Raw genomic sequence first — 27,985 nt, forward strand, 5'->3', positions numbered from 1 at the left:
CTTTAAACAATGTTGCACAATGAGAAGTAAATGTGGCAAGTACAACGAAAAAGGAAGCAAAGCAACATGTTAGGGTGAATACTTTATTCCGTGGCGCCAGTATAAATCCTATACTGGACTTGATGGGATCAGACCAAGGAAAATAGTACAAGTTGTGTAAAAACAGTGAGGGAATTTTCACCTAAAAAAAAAAGGTGTTTAAAAACAAAACGTAAGGGAATGGAGGCAGAAAACTTCCAGAATCTCCTAGCTGAAGCAGCAACCTAAGGGAAAGTTTTATTCTTCTTTCTCTTTTGCTTTCAACCAAGGTGTCGCAACAGTGCCGTTGCTGCTCTTGCTGTAGGTACGAGAGAATTTCATGGACAGTGCAACAGAGGACGTGCCCTTTTCCACAGTGGTGTGATGATGGAGGGAAGAAGGTGGATATGGTGTCCATGCTTAATAAGCATGATTAGCCACAAACAGAGACTCTCCACCAGCAGCACTGGTTCCCGAGGTGACGTATTTGCCCTGGCAGGCCAGGCTGTTAGCCTGTAAGAGGAGACAAGAACAGTGTTAATGATTGCACCATACAACACAGAAACAATAATGTTCATGCTAACAATCCAAACAGTTCTCTCACATGACTAGAATTTTAGCATTTGGAGTACTTCTTAAGGTCATGTTTATATGTATAGTCACACATACCAGAGCTCTCTTGATGAACTCATCCTGGCATGCTTTGCCATTTTCCTTCTTTCCACCCCAGGCTTTGAGGGCAGAGGCCTGCAGAGCACGACCATATGAGAAGGTCAGGGCCCAAGGTCTGTGCAGAGGGCACTGGTTCATGGCGTTCAGGTTGACGGAGGCCTCCTCCTCACTCTGGCCACCAGACAGGAAGGTAATGCCTGTACAGGAAGAGCATGACAGTCGGGCAATGTGCACTTCTCCAAACAGCCGATTTAACCTCTTTCAGAACATTCAATCAAGAATTCAATGTATATGCAAAAGATTTGCACAACTTCATGTCTGCAACATTTTTTTAGCCTTTTATTGAGATAGGCAAGTGAGAGCCAGAGAGGAAACGGGGGAGAAGAGTAGGGGGAAGACACGCAGCAAAGGGCCACGGGCGGAAATCAAACCCAGGCCGCTGCAACGGGGACCAGCCCCTGCACATGGTTTGCCTTTGCTTAACTCATTGAGCTATGCGGGTGCACAACATTTGCAGATTTGATGATAAGACAATGTTGTGTGTATCCTGTTTACCAGGAACTGCAGGGGGCACGGTGCGGCGCAGGGCAGTAACAGTTGCCATGGCGATCTCCTGGTTGCTGTACTTGTGTGAACAGGAGTGTCCGGCAGTAACCATGTTGGGTTTGAGCAGGGTGCCCTCCAGGTAGACGTGGTGGTCGGACAGGGCCTTGTAGACGGCAGCCAGGACCTTCTCGGTGATGTACTGGCAGCGCTTCAGGTCATGGTCGCCATCGGGGAGAATCTCAGGCTCCACGATGGGGACGATGCCATGCTGAAGGAGGCAAAAGCAGAAAAAGGACTGTGTTAGCAATACAACTGGTTAACAAAGTCAAGCTCTCAATAAAGAGGCAAGAAACAAGAATGAATGCTGAAACATACTGTATATGTTAGATCTTCTTCTTGCTTGTGTTGTACGTCGCTTTGGACAAAAGCGTCTGCTAAATGAAATTGTAGAATTGTAGAATTGTAGAATCTTAGTTTTTTATGATTCCACAGGTGTAGATAAAGAAAGACTTGTTTTGCCATTTCTAAGTATTAGAATTCTTCCCCAGTCTTTTATCAGCTCTTGTACCATTATAAAAATATATTTCCTGGCAGAAACATTTGGTTTCCTATTTTGAGGTTTCCAGTTTATCATATACATGTCTGTGTCTCCCACCAGCCCATACAGGAAGTAGCATGACAGTCTCATGTGCATGTCTAGCTGCAGTACAGCTGCTGTTTACTAAGCAATGCTGTTTAAGTATTGGTAAACCTGTTGAAGAGTTTTGATCAGCATTTTAACTGCCATTTAACTCCCGACGCAATCATAATGGCCACACAGAGTGTTAAAAGGGCACATTTTTCCACTGATAACTTACATACACAGACCTGTCTTGCCTGCTTTTTCTAGCTCGTCAGCTGTTACTTCGGTGCTATTTTTGATCCTGAATTATCTTTTGATGCTCAGGCGACTAAAATAGCGTAGATTTACTCAGCCCAGATAGTTGACAAAGACAAGGTCCTTCTTTTCTTATGCATACTGTGATAAAGGCCATCAGTGCTTTTATCTCTACCAGACTTGACTGTTGCACAAAGCATTTTAATCTGGTGGCATCCAAAGCCTGAAGCTGATACAAACCTCTGCTGCTGGGCTTTTAACACTGACTCAGATAAGCAAATACATTGCAGCAAACTCTGCTGCCCTTCACTGGCTACTTAGTGTTAAGATTTTTTTTGCTACTTTTTAAAGCCTTGGTTGATCTTGGAAATCCCCTATGAGCCTGACTGTGTAAGATCCTAATGCTACAAATGCTTCCTAATTCTCATTTTGTCATGAAAGGTGATTTGGCTTTTGCTGTTCATCCTTTTATTAAGCTCTTCGTTCATACCTTACTCCATGTTTGGTTCTGGTTCTCTTTGTAACTTTAAAAGGTGGAACATAAATAAAGTTTCTTCCCAATATTGTCATTCCAGGATCTATCTGTTGAGTCTTACCATCTGGCAGATGCTGGCATAGCGAGCCAGGACGTTGGCGTTCTCAAGGATGGCCAGCTTGGAGGGAGTAGTTGGGGTGATCTTCAGAACGCAACGCCACTTGGCGAAGTCAGCACCATCCTTCTTGTACTGGGCGCAGCGCTCATACAGTCCATCAAGACCTGTTGACAGAGAGAAGACATGCTGAGTGAGATGCAGTATTACATAGATGCTGATACTCTCTTTGTTTATACGTCTTTTCTGCGCTCACCCTGGGTGGTTGTCTCGCCGTTGGTTCCGGCCAGGGGGACAACACCTTTGTCGACCTTGATGCCCACCACCATGCCTCTTTCTTTGAGGTACTGTGGGAAGGGCTTGCCATCGTCGGTCTTCTGGTACATGGTCTCGTGGAAGAGGATGACGCCACCAATGCAAGGGTTGATGCGGTCGTCGGCGGTGAAGAGGAGCTGGCGGTACAGCCTCCTGTTCTCCTCAGTGTTCTCAGCATTGATGCTCTGGAAGCGCTTGGCCACGCTGCCTGAAGGATATAAACACATTAGGTTGATGAAAACACAGAAGACTTTTAACTGCGCTGATGGATGTGCAGAAAAATTTTGCTCAGTTCTGAGAAATTTACATTTAGACCAGAAACTGTGCTCTTAATTAGTACTTTTTTGAAAACGTCCTCTTCACCAATGCACATATGCCAGATGTGTTGTGGGTGTTAGAAAATGGTCTCAGTTTCACTTTAATAAGTCATTGTTTGGAGCTTTCTCCCATCAGAACTGTAAAAACTCAGTTGATTTTCTGGGAGTTGCTTACCGGTGGACTCGTCTGCGGCAAGGATTCCCTTGCCGGGAGTGACGATCCTCTGAGCAATATCACTGAGCTCCTTCTTCTGCTCAGGAGTGAGGAAGGGGTATGAGTGAGGCATCCTGACTGTGTAGAAGAAAAGGGGGAAGAAAAAGACATGAGCAAATAGCGACGACTCATACTCGTAGTTTCAGAGAACCTTGGGGGCAAAAGTTCAATCGAATTGCAAAGCTGCATTTGGAGTTGTGGTTCTTCTTGTATGTGTGGGAAAGCGTTTGGGGGAATGGAGAGTAGAACATCAGGCTGACTATGTACAGGAAGTTGAGTCTGCGAGTCTGACCACACACACTTGCCGGTTTCCCTGTCTGTCTGTGATCTGCTGAAACATCAGACCAGCTGGTTCCCCGTGTGGGTGACTGCAGTTGTTGCTGCTATAACTGGCGGTGGCTTATGTGCAGGTGTTACACACTAGTCCCCAGGCACAATATACATGGTGGCACTGGGGATCTAGTGTCACTCTCATCTGCCCCACCCTCCCCGTGTCTGACGACCCTTGAAAAATTCTGACAAGCATGTGTGTGTGACCTATTCCGTTTTCTAACCTCTTATCCCTGACCTTTCCATTCCCCCTCCATGTTGCACCTCCCACCCACCCCCGCCTGCTCTCCACCCCGTCTGTGTCTCCACTATCAATAGGTTGGACTAAATATATAGAGTGTGCTGCTGCACTGCACAAGGCAATGAAAGCACTGTGTCTCAGCGAGGAGGCATTAAATAAAAGTGAAACGAGCAGCTTCAAACCCCCACCGTGCAGGAGCCATGACACTTGGCCTGCACGTTGTTTGCAGAGACAAGCAAGAGTCAGTCTCCAGAAAGTTAGATGGTTTAAAGTTGGAACTAGTCAGTCACTGGTGAGCAAGCTGTCCGTGGAAACTTTGCATCACTTAATTGAGCGTGTAGCAACAACCTGTGATGCACTGAGGATGAGCTAAGCTGCTCAGTCATGAGTATTAATGTTCGGTGTATGTCAAAATATTTAACACAGAAGAAGAAGTGTCACGCAACGTCGGCACTAGCCAGCAAGTGAAGCAGTTTATGACACTGTGCTCAGTTTACCGCATTAAGATGTCAGTAAGGCTTCAACCACAGTTATAGTTCACCCACAGAGGTGTTTCTCTGGGTTAAATGCGATGCTCCTATCACACTAGATAGTCTGATGTACCTTCAGCTAGGCCCAGTAACCGCATATTTGTGAAAGCCTGATCGGCATCTCTAGTAGATGTGAACAGTCTCATGCTTTACAGAAACAAAATGTTCAGTAGGTTAGGTAGCAAACAAATCCAGTTAAAGTAACTGGGTTATTTCATATATCTTAATGACATTTTCTGTTCTTTTACCTTTGAGTTTGAGAGGAGAGCTGAGAGAGGGAAGGAGAAGATCCGGCCTTCGTCTGCGACACCCCTGTAGCCTGCTGGCCCTTGTATTTATCCTCCCATTGTGACCCCTCACATTTCAGCTGCCCAGCTATAAAAAGAACAGGACGCAACCAGAGATGGCTTGTGACATTCAGCAAGACTGGGGCTGGAGTAACATGTTGGAGAGCAGCCAGTAAAAGGGCAAAGAGTGTTTCAGTGAATGGCAGAAAATGCAACAGAGTGAGGGACAGTTAGGGGAGGATGCATAGGGGAAGTAAAGGTAGAAGTGTTTCATAAGAAAATAAATAGATTAGTAGATGATATTATACATAAATTTTTACTGACACATGTGAATTCGCCTCACTTTGAAGTACCAACATCCTCTTTAAACAAATGAATCTTTCATGTACATCCCTGTACACTTCACACCCTTTCATGACTGCATGCTGTAATAAAAAGTGTACACTGGTTTTAGCTCAGCTTAGCTTTATCTCAGATTCAAATTTTCAGTCACACCCATGAAGAGCATCTTATCCCCCAGAGGTCAATTTAAAGGGTACGTGGAGCAAGATAACTTCGGTTTATGTGTAGTATGCGCTAATAGCACACACTCAAACAGGGGCTTGGAGAACATGTGACAACATTGCTAACCTGCCCTTAGAAATCCAAGCCAGACACGGCAACACAGAGTGCTGATCCTTGACCTTTCCATGACCTTTCTCGATCATCTGTGCCTTGCAAGATGGGTTCAACCAGCGAGCTTGGCAAAGGTTACACGTGCACACAGTCAAGTTGTATAACACTTTGGGTCTGTTTAGCGCTCTCTCATTCAGACAAGAAATCAAAGATGCCAAATTGTGCATGGTGGAAGCAGTAAGAGTGTGGGTGGTGGTGCTGACAAAAAGGTACTCTTTATCACTTCTGAGCGGAAGGACAAATAAAGCTCACTTCCTGAGCAGAGGAGAACATACTAGCGGTAGAACCACTTGGTTTATCACCTATCAGTCAGGCAGAAAAGCAGAAGTGAGAAGATTGATTAAAGGAAATTTCCAAGTCAGTGAATATCCCTTAAATCTATCATTAAGAAATGGAAGAAGTACAGCACAATCCTGCCTAGAGTAGGCCGTCCAGAAAAACTACGGGGCCATCAAGACATCTATGACTCCTCTAAGGGTGTTTCAAGCTTCACTGCCTGACATGCGAGAGACTGTGCATACATACAGCAAGTGCTGCCTGTTCTTCACCAGTCAGAGCTTTATCCGAAAGTGGCAAAGAGAAAACCACAGCTGAAAAAAACCTCAGATCAAATGTCAGCTCGACTTACCAGAAAGAATGTGGGAGACTCTGAAGTCAACTAGAAAAAGGTTCTTTGCTTTGGAGCAAAAATAGACCAAAATATGAACTTTCTGGCCATCATGTGAGAGGCTATGTTTGGCGAACACTACAAACACATCATCATCACGTTTAAGAATGGTGGTGGCAGCATAATAATGTCCGGATGTTTCTCAGGAGCAGGTACTGGAAGACTTGAAAAGATAAAAGGTGAAATTAAATCAGCAAAGCAAAGTATACGGAAGTCTCTAGAGAACAACCTGATGCAGTCTGTAAGAGAAACTGAGACTTGGGAGGAGATTTGTTTTTCAGCAAGATAATGACCCAAAACACACAGACAGCTACACAGAAATGGTTTTAAACAATAAGGTGAATGTCCTAAGTCCTAACTGAGAATTTGTGGCTGATCTTGAAAAGGGTTGTTCATTCACAATTCCTGTGCAACCTGAAGAATATGGTAAAAGTACTGAGACTGAGACCTATCCACATAGGCCCGGTTATTTTACATTTTATATTTCTAATTAATTTCTTTGTAGGAGTCTGTTTTCACTAGTCAAAAAAGACAAACTAATTTGACCATCATTAAATGTAAAAAAGCACTGAAAGGCAACAACTTCACTTTACAACATCACAGTATAAACTGCAGCATACAGTTTTTGTGTCAAATAGGTTTTTAAAAAAAATAAAATAAAGCAAACTATTCCAAGTGTTCACAGTGTAATTATACAAGATATATATCCACTCTGCTGAAATGCTCCTCTGTTTGTTTATTTTGACACATAGCAACATAATACAGAAAGAAAACTTGAATAGAACATATTCAGTCTTCTTTCCCGTAACGGTAGACATGAAGTGACCACAGTGCTATTCTACCAAGTCAGACAGGCTGTCACTTACAAAACTGGCACATCTAATGTTGTGACTAACAGATGGAATGACACAGTGTTGGGGAAGTCAAGAAAAGGAGAAATGAACTTATTTATTTTAGGATTTTTTTTTAACCATGAGGAAGCTCAGAAGAGCTGATAATTCGGATTTCATAATAAAAATATTCACTTCCTATTTTGCCCACCAGTCTGGGAAGATAGCACACTCCCAGAGGAGGCTATTTTTATCAGCATTTCCATTATAAAGTAAACCTTATATTGTCGGAAAGTCTTTTTGTTGCGAGGAATACTATCTAGAGTTTGACTCACCGTCTTAAACCTGCTTCCTTTTACTCAACACAGAATTTTTCTCTGCATCTGCCAGCAAGAGATCAAGTTAGAGACAAGGCTTTGTTTTCTGTCATTACTTTTTCCACATACTTTCATCTGATTTCCCTGAAATGAACTAAGAAATTGTGTACTTCTGCTGATTAAATAATAATTCACATTTGTGCTTTTGAAGTTCCTTAAAGCATCTGAGCAAAATTAGACAACACCAATGGTTTGTGCAATCAAGTGACAACACAGAGTGTGCTAAATAAAACAGCCGTATTTTAATCCCTCCTCTAACCAACTGCCTGGACTTTGAGCTGCCACTGAATGATTTCTGCACTCTGCTGTCAACATCTGTCTTTGACACTTACAGAAGTGGGAGTAGTTAAGTTACCTCACATAGTGTCTAAATGTATTTGTTGGAGCTTTGAGGGTACATCATACTTTAAGTCAAAGGATTAACACAATGGACTGGATAATTACTGCCACACTGATCTTGTCAGGTAAGACAGTGAGTTTGTACCTTGCATTGAAAATATGACTTTATTCACATTTATGGCAGCTGCTTCGTTTACCCTCTTAAATTCAGCATTGTTATTTTCGCCATTTAAACAAAAATGCCACAGCTAACAGATCAATGACCACAATATTAACAATAAGAATTAATAAAACATTTGAAGACAATTTTCTTCTGTAAATCAAACTACCTGCTTGAGGAAGTGACCAGCTCAATAAGTCCTGACTGTGAAAACAGCTGTACTGCATAGTCCTCTGGGATTTTGAATGAGATTATTTCAACGTTTTGAGTGAAAATGTGCTACAGAAACAACAACTAAACTACATACTTGAACCTGGACCCATAACCATCTGTGCAATTGAATGTATGAGCCTAAATTGTTACCCACTCATGTGGTGAAGGGCGTGGTGTAGTCTAGTTTTTTCTAGTGGGTATACTCCGGCCTCATAAACCAAAGCCAGGTCAGGTTCTCATATATGTGCGCGTGCACTCACACGTGCGCGCGCACGCACGCACGCACGCACGCACGCACGCACGCACGCACGCACGCACGCACGCACACACACAGTAACAGCATCTCCTTTATTTCAAACTACCAATTAGATACTTATAGACATTATAGCGTCAGCAGCTCCTCCTGCCATCAGGTAGAGCTGTTGTTTCCTCCTTATCATGTGCAGAGTTTTGTTCATTTATTTTTGAAATATAAAAATTATTATTGAAATATTAAACAAAAATAAGAATGCCTGTTTTTGTAACAAAACAAATGCACAAAATGAGTCAATTATAAGGCTTCTCATAAAAACACTGAATGAAAAAGAGTTTGTCATAACACAAATGATTCATATTTGTCAGGTTAGGCTAAATATGAGGCTAAAAACAATAATAAATTAGGAGCCGTTTGGGAGCCGAAAGAGCCAGCTTTTCTTTGGAAGCCATGCCTGGTTTTTGAAGGCAGAGCTGTGATGCAATGTAGCGACGTCATTGGCTGAGCAGTGTCATGTCGGATGCCTGAACTCGTACATAATTGGTCTGTGCGTTTCTGAGCTGATAGACCAATGATAAACACTAGAAAGCCGCACCGGTAAAATAGAAGCAACCTGTCAAATTTACACCCGTATAGACGGCATCTGGGTCCGGATCCGGACCGCGGTCCGCCTTTTAGTGAGCCCTGATCTCAGCCAGACACCTTCCAACGTCCCATACAACTTCATCGCTTCCTGACACAGAGAAGACAAATTTATGAACGGGAAAGTGAACGTTATGTCAAAAAAACATACTGATGCATATTTTTGCGCATTTTTAAGTGGTTGTATGAAAATTCGGGACCTTTTCCAGTGAGTATAAGGCGTATACCTGCGTGTTTACACCCCTGGGTATATGTATCTTTGCGCATTTTTAAGTGGGTATACAGAAATTCGGGACCTTTTCTAGTGAGTATACGGCGCAATGACGCATTTATATATACGTCATTGATACGGCGTATACCTGCATATCACGTAGACTACACCACTGGGTGAAGGGCCGCAGGAGAGTGGAGGTTTTGTCATTTATAACTTTTTGAACATTAAAACTAATATTCCTACTTACAAGTCCCACTTACACGGCCTTTATAGCTTCCGTAGGAGCAGATTTGAAATTTGTGGAATTATATTGTTGTCTATGGGTTTCACACTTTGATTTGTCAGATTACCTATATAAGGTAGGAACCTTGTGTCTAGGTAGGGTTTCCAGCCGGAAAGGACCAATCAGTTTTTGACCGCAAACGCTAACGCTAACGCGGAATGCTGTACGCTTAACTTGCTTACCGCATAGCTCACCGCACTAGCTTACTAGCTTACCGCATAAAAAAAGTTTTTTTATGCGGTAAGCAGTATAGTTTACTGACAAAGTGGCCTCTCTGGCTTTTTAATTACAATTCTTTTTTTTCCTAAATTTGCTGTAAAACGCCACAAATGATGCAAAGGTCAGCTGATTCTGAGCCGGTCAGGTGGAGGCACTGATTCATTCCACATGGAGTGACTAATAGGATAAAGTTCATCATTTAGAATAATAAATGAAACAGTTTTTCTTCTCTGAAAACTCCACAGGGAATGATAGTAAGAGCTACACATCACACTAAAGTAATGTCAGCTTCTCCAGAGCTGAGCAACATTTTCTGTCAGTTTGCCGATTAACAGATGACCAAGTTCATCTGAATGATTTCTGCCGAACCAAGATACAGAAGTGGAGTGACAGGAGACATGTACGGATGCAGTCGTCGCTGCACGTAGCACGTTTCAAAGTTTTAACACTGTAATATTTCTTGTGCAACATTAATGCAACAGCCTATAATCCAACTGTCTGCTCACCTCAGTGTCAAACGGACCGCGATAGGTACACAGAAAAACAGAAAGTTAACGACTCAACACTACACACATCTGGAGCTGCTTGCGTAGTTAAGTTTGGAGGTTTGGGAAACAAAGACACAGTTTGCAAGGAAAGTTAAAACGAGTTGGACTTTAATTAATTAATGTGGTTAGTAAGCGCCTTAATTACTTTTTTATGATTACCAGTTGGAGGCTCTCAGTTGCTTAAAGCATTGGCTTAGCCCCTTCAACAGCTTCTTTTATGTATTTAATTTTCTTCTGGATCTACCTAATGACTTGCTACACAACTAAGACTGTGTTAAACCACATCAGAAATGTTTGACAAAAACTAAATAACTGGAGGTAGATCCATGAGAGTATTTTCTGTAGCTGCTGTTGAAGCCCTAACAGCCACAGTGACTAAACTGAAACCGCCCTGGTGAAAAAAAAGATGAACCTGTGGGCTTCTCAGAGCATCATTTTCTCTGTTTTTTGTCCATGATAACAAAACGATCACATAACAGCATTTCACTGACTTAAATGTACAGGAAACCAAAGTGTCAAATACTAACACTTTGTTGTAATTCACATAATTTTAGTCAGTGTCAGGAAATAAGATAAGACAAATTTTCATTTATGCTGAAGGAAATTCTTGTACAGTATAATAATACAGAATCATTGTGCAGCTTAAATTTCCCTCAGGATTAATAAAGTATCTATCTATCTATCTATCTATCTATCTATCAAGACCTCTTACCTGCTGTTGTTAAAAAAAGAAAGAATATCTTTTCTGTAGTATTTTGCTTCTGCCAAATGCAGGAAATATAACACAGAAAGGCTGAATGCAGAACTAAACCTTGAGAATGTGTTTTTTTAGTCCCAATGAGCCACTCTGTTCAGAATTTGAGCATTTCTGACTTTGGTGCTCCCTGGTGGTGCCTATCAAAGGCATGTGGCAGACCACAGTTCACAGTGCAGCAATCTGGAAGTAACACATAAGCTGAAAAAAGAGCCCACACAGTTACAACAAAGGTGCTACAAACACAATATCATCAGGAACTAAGTGACTTTAAACAAGACAAATTACTTTCCTTCCTCAGTGTTTCAAGGTGCACTTTGTTACAATATTGATCCTGTGGCTTGGAAGACCCTGAGCAACCCTGCTGCAGGTTTTGGCTACCAGGTGGTGCAAAGACAATCAGAGTAAGTGACTTTGTGCATTGTTGTGTTGAATGTGGGTTTAAAACTAAACTACATCTATCTGCTACTTAAGCTTTTTTCCCCCCAGCTTTTATCTCTGTGATGTCTACACATGACAGGGTCTATTAACAAGAAAATATGGGGTTTATTTCTCTGCACTGTGCTGACCAGATATGTGTTCTGTTCTGGTTTCATTTCCTCAGTTTGCTCGTAAGCGCCCCACTTGAACAGTATTCAGAAAATGGAAGGGGCCAAATATACAGCTGCACCAACAACAACTGCAGAAACATAGGTAGGAAAGCATTCATTTCTAAATATCTTCACATGATGTCCTAAGACAGTAAACATAGCAGAAATGATAAAAGTTATTTTCTAGGAGTTCATAAACCAATCTTGGGACTGGACCTTGTATGGCTCAGGTGATAAATACTCATATATCTCAGAAAAATGCTGGTGTTGACACTCAAAAATGATCCTGACTTGCAGTTAAATGAGATTGAATTTGTTCCTTCTGAAGTTTCTTTGATTTCTACACACGTGGACAAAATTGTTGGTACCCCTCAGTTAAAGAAGGAAAAACCCACAATTCTCACTGAAATCACTTGAAACTCACAAAAGTAACAATAAATAAAAATTTATTGAAAATTAAATAATCAAAATCAGCCATCACTTTTGAATTGTTGATTAACATAATTATTTAAAAAAAACAAACTAATGAAATAGGGCTGGACAAAAATGATGGTACTCATAACTTAATATTTTGTTGCACAACCTTTTGAGGCAATCACTGCAATTAAACGATTTCTGTATTTGTCAATGAGCGTTCTGCAGCTGTCAACAGGTATTTTGGCCCACTCCTCATGAGCAAACAGCTCCAGTTGTCTCAGGTTTGATGGGTGTCTTCTCCAAATGGCATGTTTCAGCTCCTTCCACATATGTTCAATGGGATTCAGATCTGGGCTCATAGAAGGCCACTTTAGAATAGTCAACGCTTTACTCTCAGCCATTCTTGGGTGTTTTTGGCTGTGTGTTTTGGATCGTTGTCCTGTTGGAAGACCCATGACCTGCGACTGAGACCAAGCTTTCTGACACTAGGCAGCACATTTCTCTCCAGAATGCCTTGATAGTCTTCAGATTTCATCGTACCTTGCACACTTTCAAGACACCCTGTGCCAGATGCAGCAAAGCAGCCCCAAAACATTACTGAGCCTCCTCCATGTTTCACCGTAGGGACAGTGTTCTTTTCTTCGTATGCTTGGTTTTTGAGTCTATGAACATAGAGTTGATGTGCCTTACCAAAAAGCTCCAGTTTGGTCTCATCTGTCCAAAGGACATTCTCCCAGAAGCTTTGTGGCTTGTCAACATGCATTTTTGCAAATTCCAGTCTGGCTTTTTTATGAGTTTTTTTCAGCAGTGGTGTCCTCCTTGGTCGTCTCCCATGAAGTCCACTTTGGCTCAAACAACGACGAATGGTGCGATCTGACACTGATGTACCTTGGCCTTGGAGTTCACCTTTAATTTCTTTGGAGGTTGCTCTGGGCTCTTTGGATACAATTCCAACGATCCGTCTCTTCAATTTGTCATCAATTTTCCTCTTGCGGCCACGTCCAGGGAGGTTGGCTACTGTCCCGTGGGTCTTGAACTTCTGAATAATATGAGCCACTGTTGTCACAGGAACTTCAAGCTGTTTAGAGATGGTCTTATAGCCTTTACCTTTAAGATGTTTGTCTATAATTTTTTTCGGATGTCCTGGGACAATTCTCTCCTTCGCTTTCTGTTGTCCATGTTCAGTGTGGTACACACCTTTTCACCAAACAGCAGGGTGACTACTTGTCTCCCTTTAAATAGGCAGACTGACTGATTATGAGTTTGGAAACACCTGTGATGTCAATTAAATGACACACCTGAGTTAATCATGTCACTCTGGTCAAATAGTTTTCAATCTTTTATAGAGGTACCATCATTTTTGTCCAGGCCTGTTTCATTAGTTTGTTTTTTTAAATAATTATGTTAATCAACAATTCAAAAGTAATGGCTGTTTTTGATTATTTAATTTTCAATAAATTTTTATGTATTGTTACTTTTGTGAGTTTCAAGTGATTTCAGTGAGAATTGTGGGTTTTTCCTTCTTTAACTGAGGGGTACCAACAATTTTGTCCACGTGTGTACATTTTTAGGGCTGAACTGTGTTTTATGTTCAGTCCTGTTAAATGTATTTGGGAATTTAAATCACACTGAGTCTGGGTGAGATCATGCTGCTAACACTTGGAAAGTGCTTTACTTTTGGTGGTTTCACTGTTCTCTTGCTTCCCTGAAGTGTTTGAATGAATGTTTTAACAAGACTTTAATGTTTTAGTTGCAGGGCTAAATGCTGAAGTCAATATGTCCCTGGGTTTGACGATGAAAAGTGATCCTGACACACAAAACACTATAGTGAGTTGGTGAACTGCAGATATCAACATCAGTGCAGAGATCATATGGGTCAATATATAACTGAGGGACTTTTGAAATCCATGGGATATGTCTTGCATACATTTATATTAAAAGTAAAAAAAATAATGTTTTTTGTTCATTATGATCATGTCTTTACAAATTCCATAAATATATAAACAATTGTTGATTAATAAAAAAATGACCAGATATCACTAAAATGTCAACTAAATGACCACACAAAGTTAAAAACAACCACCTTCTAATTAGCTAAACAGTTATAAAATTAGCTCATTCAAAAGCTGTTTTGATTGTGTTCTTTTTAAGTTGAGACAATCATGACATCCATCCATTCTCTATACACCGCTTTAACCTCACTAGGGTCGCGGGGGTGCTGGAGCCTATCTCAGCTGACTCGGGCGAAGGCAGGGGACACCCTGGACAGGTAGCCAGTCTGTCACAGGGCTACGTTGCAGAAAAACAATCACACTCACACCTATGGGCAATTTAGAGTGATCAGTTAACCTCAGCATATTTTTGGACTGTGGGAGGAAGCCGGAGCACCCAGAGAAAACTAATGCATGCACAGGGAGAACATGCAAACTCCATGCAGAAAGATTCCAGGCTCAGGCCGGGATTTGAACCGGGGATCTTCTTGCTGCAAGGCGAAAGTGCTAATCACTGCTGCACTATGCAGCCCGCAATCATAATATAAATATATTATCAGATATTTCTTTGTTTTGACAATATCTCAAATTAGGGTTTACATGGAAAATAAGTTATATCTGTGTACGAGAAATCGCTATCAAATAAGTAACTCATTACAAAAACACCTCTCAAGGAAGTGTGTTAATTCCAGATCACATGACCTGCTCCACATGATGTCATTTCCTCCTGAAGAAAAGACTGGAAAGACTCCAAGGCTTTCTGAGTTATTTAACATAAAGTAATGTGTGAGTCAACAGGTTTACTACAGTATCTTTATAAATAACTTTCAATTTCCATTTTACTCAATCGTGTATATATAATATTTTAGAAGAATCTTTCTCTAAAATGCCATGTGGTGTTTGGTTCTCGGCGGCCATATTGATTTTAGGCCTGAAAACAGAAAAAAATGTCAACTCTGTTCCAAAAAATCCTGCAGATATATACTGAACCATATACAAATTTCTTATCCTGTTATCCAAATGTTGCATCTTGAAAATGTTGAAGGGCCAGAAAATAATGAACCTCTGATTCAGATCTAAACCTTTTTTTGCTTTCAGGCATGCGGCCCAACCATCCCGAGGGACTGCAAAAGTATCACCCTGTATAACGGTGTCTGCTTTCAGATATCCAGCCAGAACGGATTTGGATCTCCTATGCCTTCTTCTCTTGAAAGTAACTGTTTGTTGAGTTTGTAAAAAAGTATCCATATATCATTACACACAGACAGACACACACACAGACACACACTACTTGGAAGATTTTTTTAAACTAAGCATCAAATATATTCACAGTTACAGTCAGTAAGATGTGATTATTGTTGTTGTCACCCAGGAAATGCAGGGATTCAGTCAGTTTGTTAAAAAACACTGAATCCATTTGTTGCATGGTGTGATTAATTCATAAATCTCATTTCTGACTCATCACTTTGACAGAGTGCACAAAAGCAGACATTGCCTTCCTGTTGGACGGTTCAGGCAGCGTTTCTGACCAAGATTTTCAAAAAATGAAGGATTTTGTGAAAAAAATGGTCCGGTCATTTCTGTCAGAAGACACACAGGTAAAATTAAAGCACATGCATAAAATAACTTCACAGTTTCAATGTATTTTACCTCAAAAAGACAAAAGGAAATTTGTTAAATATTTGTGTTTGATCATTTTTCTTTCCTTTATTTCAGTTTTCAGTTTCCCAGTACTCCACTGCACCCCAGGTCCATTATTACTTTGATGATTTTTTCTCATATAATAATTGGGAGCGCAACATTAATGAGATAAGTCAACAAAAGGGTGCAACTTACACAGCTAAGGCCATTAAATATGTCGTGTAAGTGCTGCCATGATATTACTAATGAGCTACAACTGACATTGTAATTGTCATGTTGATTTTCTATCTGGACACTCTGTCTTTAATTTCCAATGAATGTGAGCACACTGTACACTGTGTGACATGGATGAAAAAAACCCAACCAAGGCCTGATGTAAAAAGTGGCTAAATTTGTAAAATTATACTTGTACTACTGAGATAAATTGCTCAGATTTTAAAAACACAAGCTGCAAACATCCAGCACAGTACAAACATTTCTGTGATGTTGATAGATGATACAATAAAAACATATTTAAATATTATAGAATCAATCATGCAGTTAGTCTTGTAAGATGATAAAATATACTGTGAAAAAAGTTGAACTGAAAATTGATTTTTTTATTTGACAGCAATAACGTTTTCGATTCACAAAGAGGTTCCAGATTAAACGTGAAGAAGATCTTGATAGTCATCACTGACGGAGTATCTCATGACTCGGGCAGTTTGTCAAGTGCAGCACAGTTAGCTGAAGGGAAACAAATTGTTCGATTTGCTATTGGGGTGAGTAGTCTGGTTTTATGTATAAGGTAGTTTTGTACTGACATTGTATTTCTGCCAGTTTTGAGACTGCAGGGTCACATGATACTGTCTGATGGTCAAATCTCAGAGTTTTAAAAAAAATCTCAATCTAAATGTCAGCCTGTTTTTCTACTACAAAAGATGATGTGTATAAATCCTTTTACAGCATCACATGTTAGTTTGTTCATTGACACTATAATTAATATGAATTAACATGGTAATATATTACATGTGGCTACAACATTCAGTGAACAGAGTCCATACAACATGCTTTTTTCAATGATCTTAGGTGGGGAGTGCATTTAATGTTCAGAATGCAAAATTGAACTGAACACCATTGCATCTTCCGCGGAAAAACACGTGTTTCAAGTGGAAAGTTTTGACGCCCTCGAAATAATCAGACAGACTTTGCAGGACAGCATCTTCGCTATCGAAGGTACAAATGCAAACTTCATTGTGTTGAAATTCCTGTTAATGTCGATCAGAAAACAATAATTTCAAATCTACAGTCTAAACTTGAACTTGTAAATTGTGATTGTTTAATTGCGTCTCCCTTTAAATGCTCATTTACTTTGCTGTTGCAGGATCTCAAAGCGGTGGTGAATCCCTGAAAATGCAAATGTCTCAAGAGGGATTCAGTGCAACTTATGTACCAGGGGTAACAAAAAGCTCTGGAAACTCAACGGGCTACATACAGTATTATGTTCCTCAGAAAGCAGACTTACGAGCTCATAATCAGATGTGAAAACTGAGCTTTTTATTTGCCTGAGGTTTTGCACCAAACAAATAGATTTTGTACTTTCGCCTATTGTGCAGGGGATTCAGATGGCTGTTGTTGGTGCAAACCAGTGGAAGGGAGGCTACACACAATACACAAGACGAGGCGACAGAATTAACTCATATGAGCCTGAATCTATGAAGCCTGACAGTTATCTAGGTAAGAATATTACAGCAAGAACAAACCATAATCACATGTGTGATTATGTATATTTAATTCAATTTGATCAGTTCAATTCATCCATTATCACCCATCCATCCATTATCTATAGACTGTTGAATCCTAACTAGGGTCACAGTGTGGCTGGAGTCTATCCCAGCTGATTTGGGGGGAAGGCAGGGGACACCCTGGACAGCTCACCAGTGTATGACAGGGCTACATATACAGACAAACAATCACACTCACATGCACACCTACGTACAATTTAGAATCACCAATTAACCTCAGCATGTTTTTGGACTGTGGCAGAAAGCTGAAGTACCTGGACAAAAGACACACATGCACAGGAAGAACATGCAAACTCCATGCAGAAAGATCCCAGGAAGGCCGGGACGCGAACCGTGGATCTTCTAGCTGCAAGGCCAAAGTGCTAACCACTGAACCACTGTGCAGCCCCAGTTCAGTTCAGTTCAGCACAATTCATTTCATTCATGTGAATTCAATTTAGTTCATTTTGTTTAGCTCAGTTCAGTTCATTTTAGTTCATTTCAGTTCAATTCAATTAATTAAATATTATATAATTCCATTCATTTCAGCTCAGTTCAGTTCAGTTATGTTCAATTTAATTTATATATCACCAATTCAGAACACATCATCTCAAGACAGCTGATATATGTACAGCTCTACTGCAATTCTTCATCTAAGTTTTTAAAAACACACTAATAAGTTTGGAAAAGTGGCATGAAAGATGCAAAGGTGGAATAGGGAGTTTGAAATATCATGACGGTCTGTATTTTTAAAGATAAAATATTTCATTTTCCTTCTCAAAATGCACTGGAACAGGGTTGATCCAGTTGCTCAACAGGTTGAGCAGGTGACCCAAAAACACCGGCTATAGTCCCCGACATAGCAGCCATGGACGCATGACTTTTTGCTGCAGGTCCTTTCCCTATTCTTCTCCCCACTTTCCTGTCTCTCTCTCATTGCTGTCCTGTTAATAAAGCCAAAAAAGGACTAAAAAAAACCCTAAAATAAATGAAAATAATAATATACACTGGAATAGTAAATCAATCATCACAGTTAGATTTAGTTGACAGAAGAGGAATTAAAAATAAATACATACAATACCTGATAAACCTCATACAATTTAGATTTAGAAACTGCAGTAGCTTATCAATGTGTTCAGGGAAGAACAATGTAAAGACATGCAGTGGACACAAGACAATAAAATGTAGGATTCTTTATGGAACATTTGGTTGTTCCCTGCAGAGGTAATGATACACAACCTGTCTACATTGGCTAAACTTCTGTATATTGTAACAGTTTTTCTCTTCTACCTTGGCCCCCTAACTGTTAAACTCTAGGTTACTCCATGGCAGCTGTTAAAACCAGGGACGGCCTCCTGACAGTTCTTGGTGCTCCGAGATACGAACACAGAGGAATTGCAATGGCTGTTTACAGAGAAAGCTTTAACCAAAATATTGATCCCTATCCATGGCAGGTACATACAGTACAGAGCCAGGTGGTCCTGAGGGGCAACTTAAATCACATTTCAATTATTTTCTTCTATAAAAACTTCCTTCTTTTGTTTATCTTTTCGTTGCTGATTTGTTGCAGTTTCAGACTGGTGAATATTTTGGGGCTGAGGTTTGTGCCATGGATCTGAACTCTGACGGCTACTCTGATCTCGTCCTCATATCTGCCCCAATGTACAAGGAACCCAACAGGGAGGGAAGAGTTTACGTTTGCAGAGTAGTTCGTTTGGTAAATGGCAGTTATATTTAGTGCCACTAAATGCATCTATCTGTTTTCTTTTATCTACTTTTCATTGAGCTTGAAGCATTCACTCTCTTTCTTGTATTTTCACCAGAAAGTCGAGTGTCAGTTTGATGCTCCATTAGTCCTAAGAGGAGATGAATCTGACAATGGAAGGTTTGGGTCTTCTCTCGCTGTGCTGCCTGACCTGAACGCAGATAGATTCAGAGACTTGGCAGTTGGAGCACCTTTGGAGAACGAGGGTCAAGGCAGTATCTACATATTCCACGGTGAAGGAGGAGTAAGAATCAGTCCTGCTTTTTCACAGGTGAACAACTTTCAAGAACTTACAGAGAAGACTGAACACCGTCAACTGTGTAAAGTCTAATGTTTTGTGCATGAGAGCTATGCAGTTTGCAAAATGATTATATAAAATATCATATTTCCATTTACACAGAGAATAGCTGCCTCTGAAGTCCAGTCGGGACTGAAGTTCTTCGGCATGTCGATCAGTCAGTCGTCTTTCGACTGGAGTAATGACAAACTACCTGACTTAGCGGTGGGTTCAATGGGCACAGTTGTCTTACTCAGGTGAGATTTGAACAAGAAGAAAAGTTTCAACAAGTATGAAGTTAGTGGTGGTCACTTATTCATTGACTCCATTAGGGGGCCAGAAAGTGTCAGTTTGTTATTCTGTTGGATTATTAACCCCAAAACTAAAACTTGCTGACATGTATCTTCCTACTATGTCCTTTCTCAGGTCAAGGCCTATCGTAATGGTGGAAACTGAGGTGTCATTCAACCCAACCCAGATCCCCACTCAGAATACAGACTGCACACAGCCCCTGAACGGGAAAGCTACGATCTGCTTCACCATGACCAAAGTCTCTACAGTGAACACAGGTTCCTCATTCACCTCACCTTTACTTCCATTTAAATTCAGTGCACATTTGTAACATTTTTCTGAAACTCTATTCTATTTCAGCTCAAGCAAGGATTAATTTTACTTTCACGCTGGATGCCACTCGCAAGCCGCCAAATAACCGAGCTTATATCAGCGACAAACAACAAGCAGAGGCCGGATCCCTAATTGCTGACTTAAGTATGCAAAAGTGCATCCCTGTGAACTTCCTCATTGAGGTAAAAATCCATCACACCAGGAAGACTGAGTACAACTAACAATGGTTTATTTAGCCAATAAAACATTTCTGACTCCTATTTTGTTTTTAAGAGTCCTGTGAATCCAAAGAGCTGTGAATCCAAACTAACTCCCAGAACCTTTAGAAATGCTCTTTAATATTAATGCCTCCTCCTTGCAGGCTTGTCCAGAAGATGCTCTCAATGAACTGTCCAATTGAGGTCAGATTCACATTTGATGGTTTGCCCTCTAATACAAATCTCAGACCAAGTCTTGCTCAGCAGGCTCAAACAACAACCTTTCATCCTGTAAGTAACCTTCAGAAACACCTGATGACCTGAATAGCAAAGCCTTGTCTTTATGAATTGATTTCATGGCTGGCACATGATCAAATATTGTGTATGTGTGCTGCACTGTGCTATAACATCTCCAGTCATCATGTGACTCGGCCATTGTTTCAAATCTGATTACATTTAGACTCTCTTAACAAATACCTTTTTTTCACATTGTCTTCCACAGATTGGGTTTGAGATCTAACTGTGGCGAAGACGAAAAATGTGTAGATAACCTGAAAGTGGATTTCAACTTCTCTAGGTGAGGTCAGGTTACATAAGTGAAACTTTGAATGTGTGGACACATTTTACATTTCAGAATCAACAAACTATGTTATTTGTTCAACTTTTCTCAGTGTGTAAGATCCTACAGTGGAAGAGGTTTAGTATTTAGGTTGAGAAACTCTACTTGCTGGACTGATACTACTCGAAACTCAAACGCTCCTGTACAATGTTTTAACCCTGTTAGTGGTGTGGCTCTATGGATGACATCCTCGGTCCAGCACTTTGGTCCAGACGAAAATAGTGGACTACTGTTTCATGGATTACCAGAGAATTTAGTGCACACAATCCTGGTTTCCAAAGGATGAAATACAGAGATTTACTCTGAGATCATCCCCTTTGATGCCAATTTATGGCTCGCGTTTCTGCTTTAACTTCTTCAGCTACATATTTGATAACTGCATTTGGTGCTTTACATGGTGCATATATTGTTTTGCTCCTTCAGGGTGAACTTTTGGTTATGTCTTAAATGTCAGTAAATAGGATTTAGTGGGCTCTAGCAGTGAGGTTTCCCAAAGAAAAGAACCAATGAGTAAAATTTCAGCTTATAGGGAGGTTGGACTTTCATACACTTTCTAGTCGAGGGAAAGAAGTTGAGGTTTAGTCTCTTATGCTTTTCCACATTCTACAGTTGATTTGGCAGACACTTGAATCCAAAGCAAAGTACATCTGCGAGAAGATACAACACAAGCGAGAACCTAGTGAGAAAGAACAACCTGAATAAGTGCCATGAACACGGTTTTGTTAACTCTTCCACAAACAAGACTCTCCTTGGCCTTCACATCATGACAGTAATATATATGAAAGTTAATATATTAAATAAGCAAAGTAAATAGTGTTAGCATAGTGTTAGCATAAACATATATTAAAACCCAGTAAAATATAGAAATTTCCATTGTGCTTCTATTTACAGGTGATTACATACCAATTACAACCAATATATCCCCCTAAATACTGCACACTGGACCGATAATTTTCATGTCGCATCATCACCAGGGCAATTTTTATTTGGTCTGCAACCATACCTGTAAAACTGATGACAGCCTCCACTGTTCTTTGCTATTAGAAAATGTTGGCAAGCTAACTTAAGCTAGCGACCACAGTAACTATCATACTGACTTCTTATCAGCTTGTTAGCATTTCCACTCTGACCATGTTAGAGTCCATTTCAAAGTAATCCTGTGTCACATTGTCTGTGGTGTCAACCTTCATTCTTGTCCTTCCTCATAATCTGTCAGCTCCTCAGAGGTTAAAGTGGGCATCGATGAGCTCTTGAATGTCACAGTTCAGTGGAGAACCATGGAGAAAACTCCTACAACAGCCTGGTTACACTCACATACCCACCAGGATCTCTTATAGGAAGTTCACAATACTTCAGGTAAGACATCAGGATCAAATCTGTTTTAATTCATCTCTGCTCTCCAAAGCCACACAGCAGTAACTTATCGTGTTTTTTTTAATAAAGGGAAGAATTGAGTGCAGATCCTTGGACAGTGAGGATGGTTTAGTGGTTGGAAAGACGGATTGCACCGTTGATAAGCCTATTTTCAAGAACAGCGCTAAGGTTTGTTGGTTGTTTGCCTCCTTGCTGCTGCACAGACCACCAAGTTAAGCAGAGATAGTCTGATTGCTCTCATTCATTTCATTTTCTTTAGGCTTTATTTGTTGTTTCCTATGGGATTGAAACCAACAGTCAACTGGATGAAAGAATCAACATCACAGTCAATGCCAGCAGGTACTGTTCATCTGCTACAGACACGCCTCATTAGTGTAACAGCTCTATTATGACATATATGATTATTTTCACTTTTCTTTCAGTGGAAATAAGGAGCACGACCCTAAAAGTGAACTCTACCAAAAGAAAGGATTAATGTGAAATACAGCATATTCGTTACGCTCGAAAGGTTTGTGTGATTCTTGCTAAAACAAAAGAAACCATATATAAAGTGATAGTAATCTTTAGTATGTAGTGATATATAGTATATAATCGTTAATAAAGAGCCTTTTCCTTATATCTAATAAATGTTCAAAATATCTGCTTAGCTCCCTCAGCTACAACAATTTCAGCTTTGGAAAGAATGATTTGCAGAAGCCAGTCCTGCAGCCAATTAAGGTACATTTTACTTCATATAATAATAGTATTAATGTTCAAGCGCCTTGATTCAGACTTGATCTCAATGTTTAATGATCTTTCTCCTTTTCCTTAGGTTACAAATGACATCAGGGCTCTGAATTTCACTGTGGTGATCAGGGTTCCAGTTCAGCTCAATGGTAAAGACATTTGGGCGGATTGAGCAGCTTGCAGGTAATATATGTTACTGATCCCATAAATGTCTAGATTGAGAGAGTCAAACTGAGAAAATGTGCTCATTTTCAGATTCCAGATTGCCAAAGAGAAACAAACAATGAAGAACCTGTTGTCCGAGACTTTGTTGCTCAAATACAGAGAACTATGGTGGGGTAAGTATGCCTCTACAATTTATCTGTTGAAAATTTGACCTATTTTTACATTTAGAAATTATACTGTGGCTTTCTTTGCATCAGTTTTCTCTATTCCCTCTCAGGACTGCTCTGTAGCCAGGTGTAGAGTGTTCAGGTGCACCAGATTCATGGGAAGACTGGATACTAAGACGTACACAATCTCTGCCAACATTAGTTCAGGGTGGATAGAGCAGGTAATTGTGCTGCATTGAGACGCAGTCTGTAATTTTCTAAGACAATCATTTTCTTGTCGCATCTAACGACACAAAAAAATCTAATCAAAAGGCTCAGAAAACCTTTTTTTTATTCTCAGATTGGACTTGAATCTGCAAAATTCCTGCTGACCAGCACAGCCAGTCTGGAGTACGACACAAAACCAGTACATCTTCTTTTCAACGGGTCTAACAACAGTCCACCTGTTCTCAAAGTGAGTACACATTGGATTCTCTAATTAATTTGCATTACAAATGAGCTTCGGTTTCATCCACATTCTGTGACCTTCTCTCTCAGATTGAGACAGAGGTCGAGGTGTATCCTGAACCAGATTTCACCAAAGAGATTGTTGGCGGCTCCCTGGGAGGATTGGCTTTCCTGGCTTTACTCACTGCTGGCTTGTATAAGGTGGGGCAACGTTCATACACTTTTTCAGTTTATCAGACAGGGAAGGACATCTTTATGGCAAAATGACCAGTTTTCGGCCTATCTGCTTTGGTTCCTTTCATTTCTGTATGATGACTCTGATTGCGGCAGTTTTAAGTAATACCTATACCTTCTTCTGTTCTCTCAGGCTGGATTTTTCAAGAGTAAATACCAAGACATGATTAATGAAAATGCAGAAGATGGAGCGGCTCCAGGGACTGATGGAGAGGCACCAGAATAAAAATTAAAAAACTGTTGATATTTCAGTGACGTCAGCTTTTTTTTCACATCCGTTATCTGGCTGGCTGGTGCTGACATCAAAGCAAAGCCAGCCACACATCTCCGGTGGAACTGTAATCTCTCATTAATTTGTACCAGTGTTGAGGGTTTTTATATCTGAAATGAACATCTTGAGATTTATAAGAGTGAACATGGTTCTGTGCTACCAGTTCTGATTTGTTATCCTAAAATACAGCTTGTTTGCATGTGAAATCCCTCCCTTGCATAGTCATTCATTATTATCTATAACAGAGGTTCCATACCTGGGGGTCACAAATGAACTTTAGGTATCAATGTTATGTTCCTTTTTAGGGCGCACTTAAAATACAGAGTGAATACTTTAAATTTTTAGCTTTCAATAGCTTAAAAATATTCAAATAAAACAGTGTGAGAAAAAACATTTGCCAATCAACTGCTCACATGATTGGTTCACAGGACAACCAAAGGTGGGAATCCCTGTTTTATATAGTAGACATTCAGTAATTTGCTTTGTCGTCAACTGTTTCATGAATTATATTGAGCATAAAGTTTGCACTTTGCACATGTAGCGCTCATCTGCAATGTTTTTGAACATAACCTAAGTGACCAGACAGGTGATGTAATGTGGTAGGATCTTTAGAATGTATATTTTATGAACCATGAATGTATCACTGGTAGACAGTGATACATTTCTGAATTTATATTTATGCAAACCTTGTGTTAATTTCTAGATTTTCCATCAAACAGTTAAATGTATCATAGAAGAAATTCTGTACACTATGATCTGTTATATTCTTGTTTTGTCACATTATGTACTGTAAAACTTCTAAAAATGCTTAAAGTTCCTAACTTGCTACAAAAATAGCTATATTATTACTGCTGACAATGAACTGCTTTGGTAAGAAATAAATTATGAAATGTGTAATGTTGCAGTGTTTTGAATTTGTATTCAAACAAGCCATTCATTTTATGCTTCAATATTTTTTATGTATGTGAATAAATTAAATTGCACGTGAAGACAAACCGTAATTTATAACATTAGGAGGCAGCAAGAAAAAAAAGGCACAAAATGAGTATAATGAGATGTGACCGAACAAATAATGTAAATGCTGTCCATAATTTAGCGATATTTAATAAGATTCAAATAAAGATGTTTTCCTGTATAGTTTATAGAAAAGCATGACATTACTATAAAGTACTATTTATTGTTCTTAAAATGTAAACTTCATTGGAAGTGCCTCATATGAAGATGCTCTTCAGTTTGACCTGAGTGTTGTAAGTGCTTTTAACTGAAATTTCAGTGCAATATAAGACTTCAAGCAGCTGAAAGCAACAGGAACATCAAGGTAATGGGGACAGTGAAAGACAGGAATAACGAAATGGAGAAACCTGGAGAATTTCCTGCTACTGCTTCAGGGGAGGGGATGTCGCCAACTGTCTCCTTTATCACTGAAGCGAATTTCGAAGCTTTTTCAAATACCTGAACATCTGCAATATTTCTCCCTATGGATACAAAACAGATGAATCATCAGAGACCTACCAACACTACCAGTCTGAAAGTTTCTGAACCAAAATTGTGAGAGAAAAACTGGTCGATGGGATCTGTTATGTTTTACCTGTTGAAGGGCCATGGTGAAAGTGCAAATGCTGTCTGTGTCAGAAGCATTCCCACAACTTCCCACTTGAGTTTCAAGATCTCGAAGAGTTGAACCAGCTTTACCAACGCCTACAAGAATCACATTTATTCACATGAATGCAGTTTCTGTGAATCATCAATCTGTAACGAGGAAATAAATGAAGGATCCACACATATTTTGCGTGTTTTAAGAGCAAACTTTGCAACAAGCATAAAGCCTTGATAAAGCCTTACCTCTGTTGTTGCTGCCAGTGCCCCAGCCTGCCACCCAACATGGAGTCCCAACAGGGAAGGATCTGGCATTGTCAACGTCCAAACATGCAGGCTGGATGTAATTACTGAAGTTGACGCGTTCATCCAGTTTCAGCACTGCGAGATTGAACACCGGAAATTTACTCAATATAATGCCTATGTAGCAGCATGTATATTACAGCTGTTAATGCTGGGCTGCTTCAACTGGTGACCAACCACTGAAGTGGAGCAGCCCTTCCCCCGTTTCTGCCTCTGCTTCACGTCCGTGTAACAGAGCAAGTGGTGGCCCCATTTGGTGCACTCTGTGAGTCCGTGTGTGTAGTGCGCGCATCACCTGCTCCTCGCTGCAGTGGAAACGTACTGAGCTGCCTGGGTTTCCGTCCTCCCTCCTCGCTAGTGTGTGTGTGCTTGCCGCGACCCTTTTCTCTGCTGAAGTCAGCCAACTGGGACTCCTGCTGCTTTGTCTCTGGCTGGTTTGTCTCCTCAAAGATGCTTGCTCTCGCCGCCGTTGTTTTCTGCCACTGCTTATCTCTGCAGTGTGGATTTCTGTTTTGTCACCTGCAGACTTTTGTGTTTGCGCATGGGGACCCACACGCCGTATTTTACCACCTCAGTCTTTATTGTATGATTGAGAAATGGTATTACTTTGGTATGGATTATTTTGTTTACGGATTCATTGTTTCTGTTTATTTTTGTTTATTTGGGGGCATTTAGTGTTCAATATAATGTATATAGTTTAACTTGAACCCCTGCTATTTAGTATATTTTATGTCATTGGTATATTTTCTTGTATTCATTGCTTGTTTTCACCCAGTAATTTGTTTTTGTTTGCTTTTCAGTTGCTGAGGGCCTGCGGTGGTGGTGCTGGTGTCCGGTGGGTGCGTTCCCCTCCTTTTGGTGTGCTGTGTCCCTGGGGAATTGGTTCACTTCCAGAGTGTGTGTCACGTGTGTTTGGGGTGTTTTTTAAAAATATTATTTTGGGGGTACTTCCTTCACCTCCACTAGCCCCATCCACCTACCGGCCAGCAACTGATTATAGTTCTCTTTTGTTTCTTTTTCTTTTGGCCCCTGGTGTGAATGGTGTTTATCTCTTTTTTTATTCTGCTCTTTTAGAAAAATTATAATAAATTGTTTTAAATTTGGATCCACGTCTCAGCCTCCTGGAGTAACGAACTTGTGTGCCTTAAGTGTTAAAGGAAAACAATTCCCTGGGTGAAATTCCCAGGGTGGCGTTGTCAGACATCAGACTTAATTTTGAAGTGGTACAATGTACCTTGTGCTCGTGTAGAATCGCGCTGTGACACGTACAACACCCAAAGACATCTCAAACTCATTAAATCCGTTCACAAGTCATTGACCCACAAACACTCTCTGCTCCCAGACATCGGGATTGGAACTGTCAGGAGGATGGGAGGTAACTTTAGAAATAGATCTTCAATCCTTATTGTTGTTAATAAAAAGACACATGTTGCATAAGTACTTGCGTAGAGAAGTACAGTGCAGTGGTGAGCACAAACTTGTTAGCGATCAAAGTTCCTCCACATGTGTAGACCCCATTTTTGTAGAAGCTCGCCATCCAGGGCCATGTTCCTCCAGTGACAACGCCACGATCACCTACAACACGACTGTTCAGAGGATCTTTGCCACAAACTGGTCCTAAGTCAGAAAATTGAAAGATTTAGAAATGCAGAAAAAAGACTGATGTGGAAAACGTAAGTCATTCATATGTTATCAGAAAGTGAAAAG

At 40.3% G+C, this 27,985-nt stretch overlaps 2 protein-coding genes and 1 long non-coding RNA gene across 3 annotated transcripts in view; 2 read left to right on the forward strand and 1 right to left on the reverse strand.

The window, feature by feature from the left end:
* Positions 1–69: 69 nt before the first annotated feature.
* Positions 70–27,082, reverse strand: aldoab (aldolase a, fructose-bisphosphate, b). Its single transcript, XM_051939995.1, has 10 exons — positions 26,222–27,082; positions 25,968–26,077; positions 25,741–25,854; positions 4,899–5,025; positions 3,511–3,627; positions 2,960–3,226; positions 2,710–2,870; positions 1,246–1,504; positions 688–887; positions 70–531 (listed from the first exon to the last, which is right to left on the reverse strand). Exons 5-10 carry the CDS (start codon positions 3,620–3,622, stop codon positions 439–441), a joined length of 1,092 nt encoding a protein of 363 aa, XP_051795955.1. The 5' UTR covers positions 3,623–3,627; positions 4,899–5,025; positions 25,741–25,854; positions 25,968–26,077; positions 26,222–27,082; the 3' UTR covers positions 70–438.
* Positions 7,723–27,985, forward strand: part of LOC127531196 (integrin alpha-M-like) — a 129,905-nt gene continuing 109,642 nt past the window's right edge. Inside the window, 18 exon segments of the mRNA XM_051939992.1 lie at positions 7,723–7,950; positions 11,413–11,515; positions 11,716–11,804; positions 13,869–13,945; positions 15,208–15,322; positions 15,583–15,707; positions 15,826–15,971; positions 16,361–16,511; positions 16,819–16,849; positions 16,852–16,965; positions 17,114–17,187; positions 17,346–17,466; positions 18,831–18,967; positions 19,084–19,230; positions 19,337–19,549; positions 19,679–19,812; positions 19,982–20,124; positions 20,207–20,361. Of these exon segments, the coding sequence (XP_051795952.1) occupies positions 7,914–7,950; positions 11,413–11,515; positions 11,716–11,804; positions 13,869–13,945; positions 15,208–15,322; positions 15,583–15,707; positions 15,826–15,971; positions 16,361–16,511; positions 16,819–16,849; positions 16,852–16,965; positions 17,114–17,187; positions 17,346–17,466; positions 18,831–18,967; positions 19,084–19,230; positions 19,337–19,549; positions 19,679–19,812; positions 19,982–20,124; positions 20,207–20,361 (2,112 nt within the window). The 5' untranslated portion in view covers positions 7,723–7,913.
* Positions 26,781–27,383, forward strand: LOC127531198 (uncharacterized). Its single transcript, XR_007938179.1, has 2 exons — positions 26,781–26,888; positions 27,079–27,383. It is a non-coding gene; the product is annotated as an uncharacterized LOC127531198 (long non-coding RNA).

Source organism: Acanthochromis polyacanthus, chromosome 19, assembly GCF_021347895.1.
Source record: "Acanthochromis polyacanthus isolate Apoly-LR-REF ecotype Palm Island chromosome 19, KAUST_Apoly_ChrSc, whole genome shotgun sequence".
NCBI lineage: Eukaryota > Metazoa > Chordata > Actinopteri > Pomacentridae > Acanthochromis > Acanthochromis polyacanthus.

Excerpts from the sequence above, each read along its gene's own strand:
- aldoab (XM_051939995.1), bottom strand. The coding sequence starts at position 3,622 with ATGCCTCACTCATACCCCTTCCTCACTCCTGAGCAGAAGAAGGAGCTC. Across the intron at positions 2,871-2,959 it reads CGGCGAGACAACCACCCAGG|GTCTTGATGGACTGTATGAG; the intron begins GTGAGCGCAGAA and ends CTCTGTCAACAG. Across the intron at positions 888-1,245 it reads CGTGCCCCCTGCAGTTCCTG|GCATTACCTTCCTGTCTGGT; the intron begins GTAAACAGGATA and ends CTTCCTGTACAG.